An 18,125-nucleotide genomic window follows, 5' to 3' on the forward strand; every position below is an offset into this window, starting at 1 on the left:
CTCCTCTCACCTAGGGTCATTTTTTTTCTATTTGTTGTTTTATAAAATTTTCGAATACGAATTTATATTTTCATTATAAATATGTAGATACTCAAACATCAAAAATAAAATGAACATATTAGGGCAATAGAATTCTTGTAAAAGTTTTTACAAAAATCAGTTTTAGTGATTTTTAATGGCTTAAACTCATAGTAATGTTGACATAGAATACTGTAATTTGGGCAAGTCTTCAGCTTTTTGGTTTAGAATATATAGAAGAAACAAAACTGCTAAACAGATATATGAACTTAAATGGTTTCAATGGAAACTTTGTTGAAATGCAAAGCCAAAAAATATATCATTACAATATAACATTTTGCCAACACCACTCCTCAACCCTGAACAGAAAAAAGAAAAAAGAAAAACAACATTTAGACTTTTACTCCCCCCTTTCCTTTCCAAACCCAAAAACAAAAAGAAAAAAGAAAGATAGAAACTGATAAGAGTTTATTTTACGTATTTTTAAGTGCATTTTATTAGTTAATTTTGAGTTGATTATTTAGTTTTATAATTAAAATAAAGAGGTTTTTGGTAAAATTATATATTTTTGGTAAAAGTGGATAATATTGCATTTCTATTGATTTTAATGGTAAAAACTTCATTTTTATGCAGGAATGATGATTCAATCACCAAAGGATGTCAAATGAGGTAAAAAATAGAGATTTGGTGATGAATTCAAGTGGCAACAAGAAGAATGAAGTGAAAAACGTTCAAGTGAGGAAATGCAAATACAAGTCAGTTTTGACACTCTTCAGTATTTTGATCATATCTGGAGCTACACTTATCGGATTGAGGTGATCTTTATACCATTTTAAAGCTAAGAAAGAGATCTACAATTTGTATGAAGACATCGAAATCCAGTTCTGCCATCTTCATGGACAAAAAGCTGGAATACAGAAGCTGCACCCTGTGGTCGGAAGTTAAAACAGAGGTTTGAACAGGTGACAGTATTTCTATCATATCTCAGGCTACAAAGCTCCGATTTGGATGATTCTTGAATCATTGGAAAGCTAACGCAAAGGGCTACAACTTTTGTGTTTTGCACAAAAGCTAGTTTGGCCTTTATGATAGAGAAAATCGCAGATTAAATAAGGCCAAAGTGAATACGCGAGTACACAAAACGTGACTTGTAACCGCGTTTTGTGTAGGCGCGTTTTATAGCCGAAATTCTGCAATTTGACTCAGCCAATTCTCTTGTGTTCATACCACTTTCCAGCTATAAGATGCAAGGGAATTCGGTGCACATGCTTCAGAAGACAAAAGGGCAAGAAAAGTGGCTTATTTTCAAGTCAAAAATATTGGTTTTTGACTATGCTAACAAAGTGGAGATTTGGGAATCAAAGGATAGAATTTGACTTGGAAAAATGGAGCATTTGAGTGTTTTTTATGCAGAGATATGGGGAGAGATCTGGGAACCATTCGTAGCTTAGCTTCTTACAGAAAAACATATTCTCTCTAGCTAGGTACTTGCAAGGGGCAATTGAGGTTTCATCTTGTAATCATCTTAGTTCAAGACAAAGGAGATTTTTGGAAGGCTTTACCATATCTTGGCTAAGACTTTCTTTACTCTGTTTGTATTTGTAATTCCTGATGATTTACATTAATGAAGTTATGAGTGTTTCATCATTCATGAGTAGCTAATTTCCTTTATCTAGGGAGTAGATGAAGCTTATGGCCAAATGATATGAAGTGATTGTGATTTATGCTTGTTATGTCTTGTATTAACTTATCTACTTGTGTATGTTGGATTACTTGTTGTTGCTTGATCACCAATAGCAGGTTTATAGTTGTTTTTACTCATTGAGAAATGGTAAAAATAATGGAATGACACAAGTAGAACTTGAGTTGTATATTCATGAGAATAGAAATACATTCAAGTGGATGAAATCTGCATTTCATGTGTGAATAAGAACAGATTTAGTATTTACCAAGAGATTAGGAAAAACTAATCTGTTTTAACCCATTATTATCATGAGAATGTGATTTTAGTATTTCTGGAAATGAATCCTTGGTTAAACAAGAGCAGTAACAAGTGTTGAATTAATTCATTTTAGATCTTTTGAGTCATAAGTGGAATCTACATCCCTAGATCTTAATATTTAGTGAATTCTACTCCTATTGTGAAATTGCATTTATCTATTTAAGAATTTTTGTAGTTGAATTAAAATCTGAAGTTTCTGCTCAAATTAATTGTAAGTCTAAATAATAGAGTAAATTAGTATCTAATAATTGTTTTAATTGCTCCTCGTGGGATCGACCCGATACACATCTTGTACTACAATTGCGACCTGTATACTTGCAGTCCAACGGGTGTAAATTCGGAATTAAACTTGCAGTGATACAAAAAGCCCGTCAGAAACACCAATTGATCTTTCACTTCCAATATTCAAATGAACTTGTCCAAAACCGATACACGAATGGCCCTAGATAATACAGTCCAATGGTCATTCCAGAAGTCAAGTTTCTGCTAGCCACAAACTCCCTAAACCAACTTCCTAGGATCAAATACATGTCTCTGTTTGGCCACTTTTGTAAAGAACATTTGGTACTCAGTTTTACTGCCCAAATCAAGCATTTAAAAAGGGATTTTTCTCCATTGATCATAAGATTTTTGGTTTCACTATCCCAGTGCACAAGGAGGAATTCTTTCACTTGATTAGGATTTAATTCCAACCCAATTTGACACTCTAGATCATGGGCAGTGATCACTTTCTTGATTTCCCATGGGAATAGGTATAGGAGTTGTGGAGAATGATTGTTTCTCTCCACAAGTTCCCATAGGGCACGGCCAAGTTGAAAACCACTTCTTCTATTTTCTTCCTCTTTCTCTTTTGTTTCTAGAAAATGGTAAAAGATATCTTTCACCATTTTCAGAAAAAACTTTCTTCTCTCTCCTTTTTGTCTGTTTTTCTTTGGGAGAATTTGGATCAAAGAATAGAGCAAGAAAAGCTGCTTTTACGCTGTACTAAGGCAGTGCGGTGCCTAGATAGACTGTGGAAATTTGACTCGAATATCAATGAACCATTAAATTGCTTAGTAGGCATTGATAGAAATCTGTTTTACATTTATTTCTTTTCCATATAAGGTTATTGCATTTGTAACAAACATTTAAAAAAAAGATATAGTCAAAGCCAACTTTTTTTAGTCAATGAACCAATGATTGTTAAACACTTGTAACTTTTATACAATTAAAAAATTATTTTTCAAATAAATTTATCTTCGAGTCAAATGCAGGATAGAGATAAAAAAACTAGTTCATCACTTTGTTCCTTTCCTTTAGGATAAAACCAAGCAAACTAAACTTTTATGAAACTTTTTTCTTTATTTTTTGTTTAACTTTGTGTAAAAAATTTTTAATTGAATATCTTATCAGTTGTAATGAGTTTACATTAATTTTATTATTTCCATCTTTATTTGACTTTCAAGATATAAACATAATAAACTACAATGTTCATTTATCGGGAACATTGATAATTTCCTTACATTTACTATGTCACAATAATGTTAAGGTAGTTTTATCAAGGTAATTGCTACGTTTTCAAATCGGAATCCAAACTTTCATATTGAGAATTCATGTCATACTCCAATCTGTTATTTCTTTTATTAATATTTACAATATTGTCATTAGTTTTGTACAACTTATTATAACTTCAAAATTAGATTTCATAATTTTTTTCTTAGTTTATTGTCAGAACAGTAATCAACTTTTTTGTCGTCCACTAAAACCATAAAATTTAGTAAGACATAAAGCATGGTATGGCAAGGATGAAAGCATATGTCAAAAATAAAGTTGCTTTTTTCTAGAAGAGAATGAAAAAGGCGTTTTTGTAAACTACCACAAAACCTCTTAAGAATGAGGTCAAAGTTCATTATTTTTAGAAATAACTTCATGCATAGCTATTAGAATTTCTTTTCATGTGGACAAATGTTAAGTTAAAACAATACAAAAGTTGTATCAAATAAAAGTAGAACAATTACTCAGTTGATGTAAAAGCAGTACATCATTGCTCTTAAAATGGATTAGCATATGTTACATATGAGGAAATGTTAAATTCTAGTCGATGGTAAAAATAAATAAATAAAGCAACAGGTTCAATAGAAACATTTCCTAATTTATAGCATTATGTTTGTTTCTCGATTTTGTAGGATTATACTTATGTTAATTTCACATTCCAAATCTATAGTCTGAATCATAGATAATATACACACAAACACACGTATGATAGTAATGTACAGTCTGATCTTCGAAATTCATATCCAAAAAATTTATGTATATGATAGTGATACGCAAGATGAAATACAAATTCACCATGGGAAAAGGTTACAAATAATGCACAAGTATCTAAAAGATTGTGGCATACACATTCAAACTCTAGACATTAGTAATATTTTTTTCGGAGGCGGAGGTGGCATTTACTTTTGAGGGAGTAGTAGCACGAAAGAAGGGCTTACTAGAGCCCTAGCCTTCAAGACTTGTAAAGGGTTCTCCCACTTCTCCATCATTTCATCAGCTTCTACCACAATATGTGGCTTTATCATTATGGTGGACAGAGAACAAATGGCAATATAGCTTGCTATTGTAGATGCATGCATTTGATGTTTGAAAGACTCAAAAATCATTGCTTTAGTTTGTGATCACGGCACTCAAGTGCATTGCGCGTGAGAGACTAAGGATTCAATCCTTGCCTCGCATACTTGTCACTCATGTGGCTTTTGTAGGATTTAGATTTAGCGAGTGCACCATGCACCCATCTAGTTTGAAGGTGGTTTAGCACTTTTTGGATCCTGATGGTTCTGTTGAACTTGCACACTTTAATAGTAGTTGTAAATAAGTGTAAATTGACTTTTAAGAAAAAAGAGATGCAAGAACATTCCTTGCCAACGGTCCTAGTGATAAATGGGCTTCCCTAGCTAGACTTGAATGACCACGATTTTTTGAAGCTTTTCTGATGGCTGGGTTGACAAAACACTGGTTGGAATTACAAAGATTAGAAGTGACATGGGACTAGATATAAAATTGATGAAGAAAGATTGTCCAGGTGCCATTAAAGTTGACGAAGATTAAACCAGACTAGACTTGGCAATTGGACAAGTTAGGCTATTTTTGAACGGGTTGATGTTAGATTTTCATTTAAATGAGTTATATCTAATCTGCCTAATTATTGGATTGATATTAGGTTGGGTCATATTGGTCAACTCAAAGCCGTGGCCATGGTCCAAATATGAATCAACGTATTTATTTCATATATTTTGATATATAATACTCTCTCACGGACATTGTATGCACACAAAAAGTTTTTTTCACATACATAAATATATTTTCACCCACTAAACACTTTCACACATACAAACACATACTCACTTTTTAACCTCTTCGGATAGAAACACAGCATTTTTATGCACATGGATAAACTAAAACACACACTAACATACTTTCCTACATACTATTACCTAGAAAACAAAAAACTTTCATACATACAGACACACATATACTAACTTTTTAAACTACTTGGATGGACAAATTAAGAGCAGAAATTTCTTTTTCAAAAGCAAATAAAATCATGTAAAATGCAATCAAAGGAATCACCAAATTATGAGAGATGATCTGGTATGCCACATTAAGAGTCTAAATGCACCTATCTCATGTAACAGAAAAAGCATGACATGAATATTAAACATACTTAATTGGTGATAGACAATAGACGACCATATCCGTAGGAAGTTATCACAGTGAGGAAAATTTTTTTGGCAATGATTTAAATAAAAGGGTGTGAAATAGTTGGAAAATACAATGTGGGTGGATGCACAGATGTAGGGCTGTAAATTGAACCAAACACCTTGGTATTCAGCTTGAACTCGACTCAAACTAGCCTTGTTCAACTTGTTTGTTCAGAAAACCAATAGTTTGAATGAACCAATCACGATTTTCATGTTATCCGACTCAATATGTTCAGGAGCAAGCAAGTAAATTTTATAAAAATATACCTATAGTTTTCTTCCTCAACTCCACTTATTTCCTTCCAATATATTGCTTGTCTTCTAAAATAATAAGCATATAATACTCTTATCTCTTGAATAGGTATAGTTGATTTTAATTACATCCTTAATTTATCTAATATATTTCTTGAATATCAAAGAGCAAAAATTAAGGGACAAAAAAAGCAACAAATCAGGGTGAAAATCTCTATATATTACAAAATAAAATTTCAAGTCAAGCCAAACTTTGATTGTATGTACGTGAACTCGATACTTTAATAAGCCAAACTAACCTTTCCATGAACATATGTCTGAAATTTCAAGTCAAATTCGATTAGTTTCTTTAAAAAAAAAAATTCAAACACAAGCCAAATTCAAGCATTCATTTTAATCTTCAAACCAATTCTGAATATAACTCTGTCGACTCCTTGAGGCTTGTCGTCAACTCTACACAGATGCCTTGAATGCAAGTTCCTGAAAAAACTTGGGTTGCCATCCTTCGTAAGCTTGCATGCAAATAATGGAACACTAAATGCAATAACAATTATGTAAATGATATCTTTCTTGTTTCAATGGTATATCCTAAAATATTCTATCTTGCTTGATTGTAAGGTGTTGTCCTAGCTGGCTCTCTTTCTTTGCGTCTGTGTTGCTATATTTACATTTGTGTTTTCAAGCATAACCATGCATTACAAATTTTTTTAACATTAACGTGGCCATGCTCTTTCCAGACAGTGACTCAGATGGCCATTCAAACTATTGAATTTCTGTTAAGCCTATTGTCTTACTTCTATCTAGGGAAGGATATATATTCACACTCAATAATAGGAAAGACCCGGAGATGTTGGAAAATCCAAAAAAAAAAAAAAAAAAAAAAACTAGATGATATACGGGGCTAATGTCATTTTATATGAGGTGAAATATAAGAAGAATTGCATCTTAAGTTAGTGGATATTAGTATTTGGATTAATGAGTACCCAGTAAAAATCCAAATCGCCCAAAACTCATTCGAGTCTTTTTCACCCAACACCCAATTAATCCAACACCTAATTGATCCAACCCAATCTCTCAAATTAGTGGGCAGATTGTTAGATTTTGGATATGCTAGCAATAAACCAGACAATCGAGATAAATTTTTAGAAGTGGTGATGTAGAATTTGAATTTTAAACTTCTACCTTAAAGTCCTACAAATTAATCATTAAAAATATAGATTAATCTTTCCTACACTGACAGTGTATATACTATCAGTGTTGGATGAATATTAACTATACAAAATTTAAATTTGAAATTTAACTTTTGCACATATATCATGAATCAAACGGTGATAGTGTATACACTGTTAGTGTATATAAGATTTACTCTTAAAATATAAGGGGTCGACTAGATTCTAAATCATATGCATTTTCTGTATTTTGGTGATTATGTTTATGGTAGTTCACAAAATTTCTAACTGACTATCGTTATTAACTTTGGAAGTATTGTATACTAAAGAACTTTATATATAAAGTGGGAATGGTACTTCAATTGTTTGCTGGTCTTTCGTCCTTCTCATGCGGAACTCACGTGGCCCGTGTGTTGGAAATGACATCTTAAGTGGGTTGCTGTCTTTTGCTCCTTCGTCATCATCATGCCCCTGCACCGCCCATCTTCTAATCCCCCTGCTATACAAAATAAGCAGCCGCCTTGCCCAATCTTTCTATTGGTCGGTGGATTCACCTCTCACCCTACACAATCTGCAATTCATTAAATGTTGGCGTCTCCATGCAAGATTTGCACATCTTTAAACATGCTTTCCCGGGTTTTCATGCACCGAATAGAAGACAGGTAATCATGTAAATTTCTTTCCCTTGCATTTCAGCTTGCTTTTGTTTTGTTGCTTCATTTTATGTATTGCTTCCGCTTCTTCTTCCTTGAGCTTTTCCTTCCCTCTGTTTCGTTGTGCGTCTTTCTTTATTCACTGTTATTGGTGTTTTCTGCTGTCTGCTATTACATCTATTGTAAGTGATGCTCTATTTTCCCTCCCCCTGTTTTTGTAATAGTCTTTATATTTTTTCCCCTTCCATTATTTTGTTTTTCATATTCTTCTACTTCCCATGCTTACTGCTTTTTTTTTACCTGTCACTATTATTAATATTCCTTTTGCATTTTTTTTGTTTTATGATTCTCTTTGTTCTATCATTTTTCATTCTCATTGCATTGTTGTCTCTTATTGTTTGAAGTTCGATTTTTCACTTTCATTTTGCCCAATTTTTTTGCTACCTCTGTTTTTTTTTTTCAGCTTTCCTACTGAAACATTGCTTTTGCTTTTGTTAGAGACTCTTTTCTCCTGTTTTTTCTCCCGCGCTTGTATGCTTCGTGTGCTTTCTTGGTCATATTCATTTATTTACTGCTATTGTTTCTACGCTTTGCAGTTTAGTGGCATTTATTGTCATTCTTTATTTTTTGTATTTATTCCTATCTGACAATGACATTTTCCTATTATCCATTTTTGCATGGCCCTCTTAATTTCCTCCAAGTTTTGCTGACTACGAGCTGCTGCTTATTTTTCTTGCTGCGGCAAAAGGTACTTGCTTTTTTTTATTGGAATTGAAGCATTATCTTTAATAGTTCATTCATCTTTGTTCTTCTCCTTTGATCAAACGCTTATTAGCTACTTTTTTTCTCCATTTTTCGTATATTATCCTAAAAAGTTTGTTTTCTCATGCTTAAACACTTAAAAAAATAACCATATTTCTTGTTTTATTTCTCACCTTCGTACACTTAACTTTTTTGTGTATGAAATACAGAACAAAGAATGCTGTGCCAGAAAGTAGCATCAGCAATGAAACTGAATTTCATTCAAGACATCTCTGATGGGCTATCATTCTATGACATCTTCACTCAGCAAAACCAGCATAATTTTGTGAGCTCTGGCTATATCCTGTTTTATTTTATCATTCATTATTTTCTTTCCCACTAATAATTTTTTTTTTATCGATGAACAACAGAAAGTGCCCAAGTTTGTATTCTTCTTCATGCATGGTGACAAAACTCCTCTGATCACCCTGAGAACTGGAAACAAGACAGTCACTCTTGGAATGCGTCAGAGATAGTTTACAAATAATTGGAACACATTTAAGTTTGCGCATCAACTACAATTTGACGACGCTTTAGTATTTATCCCTAAATCAAAGTCCTGCTATACTATCCTAATCTTCAACAAACATGGAGTCGAAAAACTATTCCCTTGGTACAATAAGTTCTACATCTTCTCTGATGCACCAACCGGTAGAACTTAGACCTTTCTTTTAAATTTATTCTGCAAGAAACGTTGTTCTTCTTATATGTTCAATAAACATATGAATGCCAGCTTTTATTGTCCATTCTTTTTCCATATCAATTTAACTTAGCAATTTATCGACAACATGCTGCAGAATTATTTTCAACCATTCAGGACCGTGCTTGATTTTTTGTAAAAAGCTTTGAATAAATCTACAACTTCAACTTTCAACGCTTCATTATTCTCATATAATATGCAATTTTACGAGGCTTCTTGAAAAAACCAAAATAACATCTTATCTTTAAACTTATGCCTTTTATTAAGAACGGTATACTTAATATGACTATGATACAATTCAAATATATTGTAGCATAAACCAAGAAAGCTATCAAACAAAAAAATGCGTTAATAAAAAAATTAAGTTAAGGTGTTCCAATAGATGCTCACAATTACATGACACACACCAAAACATGAAATACATTAAAATCAACAAGTGTGTGTATAAAAAGTCCTTCCATACATGTTGACCAAATTGGTAACTGATAGTGTGAGGAGTCGAGCCTATGTAATTTCGTGACTTTGAAACGTGACCTTTATTACCATGACATCATATCCAAACTCAAAAAAGTTTTCACCTGTAGAAAGCCAAATAATATGTAAATATATGAATTGTAATAAATGTTCTTTAATTCTATTAATTACACCAAATTATTTTGCCTACAAATGTTCTCCATATCGTTAGTTTATAATTGCAATCCGCTGGTTACCAAATTTCATTGTGGGCATTACATAAATTCTTCACCGTGCGCAAGCACGGTATATTTCTGCTAGTCTATCTCAAATTATGAATACAGTGCAAGAACTAGTGTTCAGTTCTGCTTGAATATTTTAGCAAAAAATTCTATATCAATCCAACTTGCTGTATAGAAATCTGCCAAGTCCTCTTCATTTGAGTTGAACATGCCCATTAGGAAACTCTGTGTTGCTTCATTTATGGTTGTATCCTCTTACACAATGTCATGCTTCTGGTAGTCCAAGAGCCTATGCAAATATGTCAAGAGGAGATTTGCCAGCTTTTGGTGGGGCATTGGTGATCATGGAAGAAGTATTGGTTGATTTAAAAGAAGATTATTGATGCTAAAGGTCAAGGATTGGTATTTAGGAACATAGACTTGCAAAACAATGCTAAACATTTGTAGTCATCTTAGCTAGCTGGTTATTAGTTGCTGAAGGCTAAATACTTCTAGAAAACCAATCTATTGGATTGTGAATCCCAAAAGTACGCATCCGATGTGGAAGAAGAGCAAAGAATCGACTAAATACAGGCCTATTGAAGAGAGCAGAAAATTACAGGAATATTAATGTTAGGACTGATAGATGGATTCTAAACCCCACTAATGGAAGTGTAAATTCAAGAAGCCTCTGACATGTACTGTATAGAATGTCTGTAAGCTATTAGAAAATTCCCTGTATAAAAAGGACATCATTTCTCAGGTTTTCAGCAGGAAGAATCCTGAGAAGACAATCAAAATTTCCCTTAGCATGCATGTAGAAGTGACAAACTTTATTCGCCTCATTCCCAAACAGGCAACTATGCCATGAAATCAGCATATGCTGCAATTTAGAGGGTTCGATACGGGAGAAATGTGAAAATTTGCTGGAAAAGTCAGCTCAACTACTGGAACATTTATGATAGAAAATGGCTTTGCAATATCAACATGAAGCATAATATTAAAAACTTTTTCAAAATGCTTGCATCAAATCCTTACAACATGAAGCATAATATTAAAAACTTTCTCAAAAGGCCTACATCAAATCATTCTGCTTAATGATATAACTCTGAAACAGGAAAATAAAATATAACTTGCAGCTGTTATTGAGAAGGGGAGGAAACAGTTGAGGAAATGCATAACATTTCTGGATTGCATGCATTTCCCATAAAAACAGGAATGCATAAACATGCTTGTAAACTGGTGATTTTTGAAGCCATTCCAGTAGCTGTAGAAATAGGAAACAACATTATCAAAAATATGCTGTCAATAAAATTGACTTAAACGTTCTCAATTGCATTATGTATCAAAGCAAATCTCATGTGCACCATTGCGCTTGACCGTTAAAGCCTTCTATTCTATTCTCTTATTTCACAGATATAGAAATTCAATACACCCTCAATAGCAATGTGGATGTTCAAATTAGTTTGTGAGAATCTTGTCATATTCTTTTTCCCTTTCCTAAGGAAATATAGGCAGCAACACTTAATTCAAGTTATATGATCCTAAAAAGATCAAAGACCTATCCTGGACAAGTTGGTAAAAGTAAACAGATAAGAATTTCTATCATGCATAATTTGCAATTCTCTGCCTAAAAATTGATTACAATCTGTTGAAAGGTGCTCCTTTGAAAAATTGGGCACCCAACTAAGAATACAAATCTTTGATTTACACAAACCAAAACACTAATGCAGGCTTGCTCATGTGTCTATATACTCTGGCGAAAGAATGGTTTTCAGAAGCTCTTTCAGATTGGCCAAAACATGGCGTGGCCCTAAACTCTTGACGCCAATATAATTCAAAAGTTGCTCTAAGTCCTACACATAGATCAAGAACACAGTTAGGGCCACTCACACAATAGGAGAACAATTAGGAAACGTGCTATCAACTTAAGCCTACAAACTTCTAAAAGCAAACTGCATTAACAAACTTCTCAAAAAAAAAGAAACACTTTCACCAACATTATGATATATGGTAGTTTTAGTATTTAGATAATTAAAAGGGCTTTATCCCTAGAAACGACAGCTCTATAGTTAGAAGGCAAAGAAAATGCAAAAGTATAAACAATTTCCATAAGCCAAATTCGTTAAAGGATAAAAGCATAACAAAACTCTAGAAAAAAGAAAATGTAAAGTCAATCCATCCCCACTTTTTCTCTTCAATCTCTTGATCAATGTTCAATCCACACCACAATTAATCTTCTGGCTACAAGTACACGAGCACCTTCCAGTACAATAATCACGAATAGCATCCATTCATATTCTTGAAACAAATTGTCAATCACGGTATCTTTCTTTAGTTAAACAAGATACTATTTAGTTTGTAAAAGAATAATTTTATTAAATAGGGAAAGTTACTAAATTTTTTTCTTTTTTGAAATTTTAGGGAGAGATATTTGCCAAAATATATCTAATTTAGCAAAAAGCCGATACCAAAACCAGGAATTCAGCATGTATATATTGAAATGGTGTATACAAAAGAAGCAGGAAATGTTTTGCTCCATATTTTAGAATAGCTCAGTTTGCTGAGTGATATATACTTATAGAGCTAGAAATAATTATCATGTCCTACATACTAAGCTACTTGGACCTAATTCACTTTTCACTTTGCATATAATCAAAATACAAGACAATGAAACATAAGCAAACCTTATTGAGTAAGAATACTGCATAAGCTGCTCTTGTTGAGTCTTGCCCTTCTATAAAGAGAGGAAACTCTACAGGCTTTGCATTTGTCAAAACTAATGAATTTGAAGTTTCATCAGATGACACTGGCTCAATGGAAGGTGCATAGTCGCGAATATATGACCGAGAACCTCCCAAACGCAAAGGATAACGCAAAGGAACTTGCAAATATGAAGCAATAAGTAAGACAGCCTGCAAAATGTATCAGCAAGATAAATTAAATTATCAAACAGCTACTTCATTAGCAAATTGTGCACCTGAATATTAGATACCTAATGCACAAGAGGTAGCAATATAAATATGTTTGATACATGATTGTACAAATAAATATGTGGTAGGCTGATTATACTGACAGTGAAAAAGACACAGAAAAAAGAATAGATTAAATGTAATCAAGAAAAGAGAAAGAACAAACATGTGCTATGTATCCGAGGGCTGTCGAAGATTGTTGAACTTCCTTTTTATCAGTGAAAAAACTCATCTTTGTAAAAGGAATCACAGTGAGATGGAGACCTGAAATAGTCAAGGACCCTTGATCAAGAGGTTTAGATCCAGCAGTAACACCTGAACAAATATAAAAAACAAAGCTATTTCTCAGCATTATTCATGCCAAAGTCCTCTGACACATATTGAAAATATCAGGTGTACACATACATATGAATGCTAATTAAACAGCGCAAGGAAAAAGAGCAAGTATATGACATTGGAATTTGACATGCCAGACATATACAAGACTAATCATGTACACATATGAAAAATAAAGCATGTTAACTTTCTTTACTGGCAACATGGAGAACACAATCATCAAGACATTGACCAGAATTGTTCATCAATTTCTAATCATTATTGTCAAAAATTACCAATTTCTACTAAAATATCAACAAGGAGCAAAGTATTAACCAGACTATTTTTGAATCCGCAACTAAATGTTTCTTAATCTTTGAAGATATTGTTACAACTCCTTCCCAAGAAAAGAGGCTAACTCAACAGACCATCTACCATTTCAAAATTTATGAAGCACCTAGTCAAAACCAGGTTGACTGATATATGGAGATTGGATGCTAGCTTCATCAAACATACTCTTGGTATTACCTCATTCTGAAATCAGAAAGAGAATTCCAGTTTGAAATATTACTTAATACCCAGAGAACTCCTATTTGCATCTAGACTTATCCACACCTGCAGCAAGAATGTACCAATAGATACTATATACATAAAAACTAAGCTCGCAGGACTACCACAAGACTACATCATAAGAGCCATTACCAGATTTAATACTGGTGGTAAATGATTCCAGTTCTTGTTCATGTGGATGCCCAATTACAAACTTCACAGGGTACAGCAAAGAAACTTGCGATACCATATATTGCTGTCTCACTCTTAATGATTTTTGCAAGGTTTTGAGATGAAGATAACCTCTCTCTCCAGCAAGGGATCCATTAGCTTCCTGCATTTGACAGAATATCCAAATTCTCCAGGTTAAAATAAATTAAGAACTAATCCCAAATTCATATTTCACCCAATTGGAACAGAAGGAAAATTGAGGAACAAATGCCAAACAAGAGAAAGCAATTTCCCTTTTTATCTATTCCAGTGAGGGTCGCAGCGATGGTCTGTTAAAGAGGATTTGTAAACTAAAGTGACTCATAAGTCAATTAGGATAAAAAGGAACTTCAAGAAAGCAGTCAGAAACAGAAGTATGCAGGTGAGTCAATTAAAGTTCAACTCTTGATCAAGCTTGACTTGCCACAAAGTAATTAAATTCAGAACTGACAGGAGTACTGGAGCAGCACAATGGAACAACTGGGATAAAAGGCCAAAAATGAACAAGGCAGCATTAAATCCAACTAGTAAGTCCATCTAGTTCACCAAAATCTAGAAAGACAAGCATGATTGTCCAGACACTTATAACTTACTTGCAACTGCTTGCTAGCCACAGAAAGAGCTGTTCCAGCTAGTAACAGGGATCTAATCTCACTACTAAGTTGTTCTTCTTGCTTTTTAACTTTCTCTTCCGCAACTTTTGAATGCATTGACATGTTTCCCATCACCAATTTTCGAGATTCCAATTTTTCACGCATCTCATCAAGCTCATTTGACCGATTTAATGACTCAGCTTCTACCTGCAAACCAGGCTAATCAATTCAAGGGCAGAAGATTGAAAGTAAACAACAAAGCACAAAGCAGATACGGAAAGAAGACAACTAATGCTCTTTTGCTCATTCAATTAACAAGCACTACAAAAAACAACTTAAAGCTCAGTTTTACAGTCCACATTTCATAAAGGATGAAGATTAAAGCCCCCAAGCACCAGACCAGGAAAAGATGCAAATAGCATGTCCCAGTTCCCACCAATTTACTGGTTGCTGAGTCCAGAACTCCACAGTGGAAATTTACTATATTTCGCTTACATCATAAATATCATACAAATTCCTGAAACACTGTGTCTTTGCTGGTAAGAATAGAAAACACCAATTGAAGCTACTGCTCTTTCCAATAGGATTGATGAGTTGTATTCTTAGAGACAAATATTTTGTAATTCATCCACAACTCCTTCCTCATCCCCACTAAAAAAAAAACCCAAAAAAAAAAAATTCCCTGATTGCCATCTGGATATTGGCCATTTGAAACCCTGAATTTTTTTTGGCTCCATTTGTTTTACCTTTTTCCAGATAACAATTCAGCATTTCTCCACCAACATATGAGTAGAGCACATATGACTCCATCACACCAAATGCTTTGACCAAAAAGGACAAGTTAATTCATAGATATATCATTTAATTATTACTTCACAGCTTTAAATTAAAGAACAGCACAACAAATGCACATGTTAACCTTCACTTTTCAAATCCCCTTCTAAATCACTTATCCTCTGTTTCACTCCTTGCATTTTCTCATTAAACACAATCAAAAATTGAAATTTCTTTTTCCAGCCAACAAACCACAGGGCTAAACAATTGCTGCCATTATGTTGCAGCATGTAAAGGTACCCTTCTATCAACTCAGATTATATCTGTTCATCTGCACATCCGTAGATCATATAGAATTAGTTTAAACTCAAGCATACTCAAACCTTCATTTAGTTCATCTACATGTAGGCTTAGTTCTCCCCTACTCTCCAGTCTCCTCAATCAACAAACATCAAACTAAAGGAAATTCAACTTTCATCCAATCAGAATCATGTAAAAGACAGCATTTTGATGTTAAAATTCTCATTTTTTTTCCTTATTCAATATTGGACAAAATTTTTATCTTTCGCTTGAAGCTATCTTTCCTCTAGCTATTCATCCCCGATAGTAACTAGTAAAATATCCCAAGAAGAATATGTTCCCATCACTACATATAGGAGAAGCCAGATTCACTATTGACCCATATCGTCGCTCTCTCTCTCTCTCTAACAATAAAACACAAACCAAGATTCCACAAAACCAACTTAGTAGTCTCGTTAGCCTTTTCTGTATCTTCATTTTTCCTTCTCGTGCCAATAACTATATTCCCCCTAACTTAATACCCCCACATTCAGATGATCCAAATTTTCAAAGCTTCATTACAACAGAATTAAATTAAAACCAGAAAAGAAAACTACAAACTTGACTTTCTTTTCCAACTAGTTACACTATCATTAGTAACTTTAAGCCGAATTTTGCTACACTGATCATTTCGGTATTTTACCCAGCAAAGCTCAATTAAACAAAAAAAAAAGCAATAATCTTTATTTAACGAACAAATGCTCGCAAAAAAAAGAAAATGATATCAAGAAAATACCTGTATGAGGGACTGAAGCTTCTGTTGAAGTACAAGTTTTTTCTGCTTAGCTTCGTTGAGAGCAGAGGTAAGGCTACAGAATCGCGCTAATTCTTGCTGGTAATCTTCCCATTCAATTAATTTCGCATTTCCCTCATCAATTTTCACTTCTTTATCTTTTTCTTTCTCCCCTTCGGCTACTGAATTCAGCATCTTCTTCTTCGAATCCATTCAATTTTAACACTATTCGATTTGATCAGCAGATATTGGGGAAGATGATGATAAAGACAGGGATCATGGTAAATTTCTTGGCACCTCTTCTTCAACACCATAGCTGAGAATTTTGGGAATTAGGGTTTTGACAGCCTCATTGGATTTATGGGGTTTGGGAATTGGGATATAATTATAAAATTTGAAAATTTATGTGGAGTGAGAGAATATATAGGAGGGGATTTTTGGGTGGAATTTTTTATTGAAATGAGTAATTTTTCTTTAATCGGAAGGAGAGGAAAGAGGAATGGTTGGTGAAGAACAAACTACTAAATGGAGAATGACAAGTGTGGACTTTTTCAAATTCTCTTTCTCTCTCTCTCTCTATTCTTTTCTTGGTCTTTTTTCTTATTGAATGACTAGAGGGGGTGTCCGCTCGTAAGAGGTGGGTACGAATCGAGTACCCGTCCCTAACATGATTTGGCTGATTCAATAGCATGAGTCGAATACCCGTCCCTAACATGATTTGCCTGATTCGATTTTAATATATCGAATCAGCCATTTTGTGACCCTAACCCGTTCCTAATGTCTTCGAGTACCCGCTATTCGGATATCCGAAAAGAGAGGCGGGTCATAGGGTACCCGTCCCTAAAAAAAAACCTATTTTTCAATAAAAAAAAATTACTTTCCACTTGATATCAACATATTTTTCAATAAAAAAATATGTTTTCCAATTAATATTGATAGAGATATTGTAATTAAAGTCTATACATCACCATTCTCACACATTTCATCGAACAATCAAACCGATCTCATAAATTTAATACATATTAGAATTATAATATCTAATAGACAAAATGAAGTTTCATGATAATTTTGAGTACGTCACTATTCTCATACATTTCATTCTTCTATAACACAACAAACATAAGGATAATAAGTATTTGACAACTTCCCCAATTTCCTTAAGGATGTTATGGTACATGACTGCATTCCAAATAAGTCGACTGTCAAATCAAGTCCGAAAAAAAATTGAACAGAGCTAATTATTTTTTGGAAAAAGTATAAACAAAATAACCTTGAAAATCTTCATCAACTTCCTTATATCTTTGAAATAGACCTTATGGTATTAAAGGTGATGAAGAAAAAAAACAAACTTCTTACACTAAATAAAAGGGACAAACTTAAGAGACATAATTGCAATAAAATAAATCAAATAAATAAATAAATGAAAGACACAAATATTTTAATTATCTAACTAACAGAAAATTGAAGCTCCAAACACAAATCTTTGATTGAATTGATGAAATATTTGTAAGAAAGATCGATGAAGGTAGAATGAAAATAAAAAGGATGAAATGGATAAACAATTTTTATGACAGAGTTTCACAAATTTTTTTCATTTTGTTCATTTGGTTCATGTTTCACCGAGAATATTCGCT

The 18,125-nt window shown here is 33.3% G+C and overlaps 2 protein-coding genes across 4 annotated transcripts; one reads left to right on the plus strand and one right to left on the minus strand.

Moving 5' to 3' along the window:
* The first annotated feature begins 7,572 nt into the window (after nt 1-7,572).
* On the plus strand, nt 7,573-9,378 carry LOC140038622 (uncharacterized). Its single transcript, XM_072083993.1, has 4 exons — nt 7,573-7,840; nt 8,533-8,579; nt 8,803-8,918; nt 9,004-9,378. The coding sequence occupies exons 1-4, from the start codon at nt 7,764-7,766 to the stop codon at nt 9,106-9,108; spliced, it is 345 nt and encodes a 114-aa protein (XP_071940094.1). The 5' UTR covers nt 7,573-7,763; the 3' UTR covers nt 9,109-9,378.
* A 1,601-nt stretch (nt 9,379-10,979) lies between these two features.
* On the minus strand, nt 10,980-17,064 carry LOC113736551 (vacuolar protein sorting 38). 3 transcript variants are annotated; one of them, XM_027263580.2, is made up of 6 exons: nt 16,495-17,064; nt 14,646-14,852; nt 13,996-14,176; nt 13,145-13,242; nt 12,694-12,921; nt 10,980-11,273 (listed from the first exon to the last, which is right to left on the minus strand). In XM_027263580.2, the coding sequence occupies exons 1-6, from the start codon at nt 16,702-16,704 to the stop codon at nt 11,082-11,084; spliced, it is 1,116 nt and encodes a 371-aa protein (XP_027119381.1). In that variant the 5' UTR covers nt 16,705-17,064; the 3' UTR covers nt 10,980-11,081. The 3 variants fall into 3 exon arrangements, with proteins under 3 accessions (XP_027119381.1, XP_027119380.1, XP_027119382.1); XM_027263579.2 differs by having other exon boundaries at nt 13,145-13,293; nt 16,495-16,841; XM_027263581.2 differs by lacking the exon at nt 10,980-11,273 and adding an exon at nt 11,586-11,862 and having other exon boundaries at nt 13,145-13,293; nt 16,495-16,878.
* Between the last annotated feature and the right edge of the window lie 1,061 nt (nt 17,065-18,125).

This window comes from Coffea arabica, chromosome 3e (genome assembly GCF_036785885.1).
Source record: "Coffea arabica cultivar ET-39 chromosome 3e, Coffea Arabica ET-39 HiFi, whole genome shotgun sequence".
In the NCBI taxonomy this organism is placed as follows: domain Eukaryota; kingdom Viridiplantae; phylum Streptophyta; class Magnoliopsida; order Gentianales; family Rubiaceae; genus Coffea; species Coffea arabica.

What these genes read in the sequence shown, in the direction of transcription:
- LOC140038622 (XM_072083993.1), top strand. Translation starts at nt 7,764, where the DNA reads ATGTTGGCGTCTCCATGCAAGATTTGCACATCTTTAAACATGCTTTCC. An exon ending in ATGCACCGAATAGAAGACAG is followed by an intron (nt 7,841 to 8,532) that starts GTAATCATGTAA and finishes ATTTCCTCCAAG; the next exon opens with TTTTGCTGACTACGAGCTGC. An exon ending in TTTTCTTGCTGCGGCAAAAG is followed by an intron (nt 8,580 to 8,802) that starts GTACTTGCTTTT and finishes TATGAAATACAG; the next exon opens with AACAAAGAATGCTGTGCCAG.
- LOC113736551 (XM_027263579.2), bottom strand. Translation starts at nt 16,704, where the DNA reads ATGGATTCGAAGAAGAAGATGCTGAATTCAGTAGCCGAAGGGGAGAAA. An exon ending in TGGCTAGCAAGCAGTTGCAA is followed by an intron (nt 14,177 to 14,645) that starts GTAAGTTATAAG and finishes TGTCAAATGCAG; the next exon opens with GAAGCTAATGGATCCCTTGC. An exon ending in CAGTATTCTTACTCAATAAG is followed by an intron (nt 11,274 to 12,693) that starts GTTTGCTTATGT and finishes CTATTTCTACAG; the next exon opens with CTACTGGAATGGCTTCAAAA.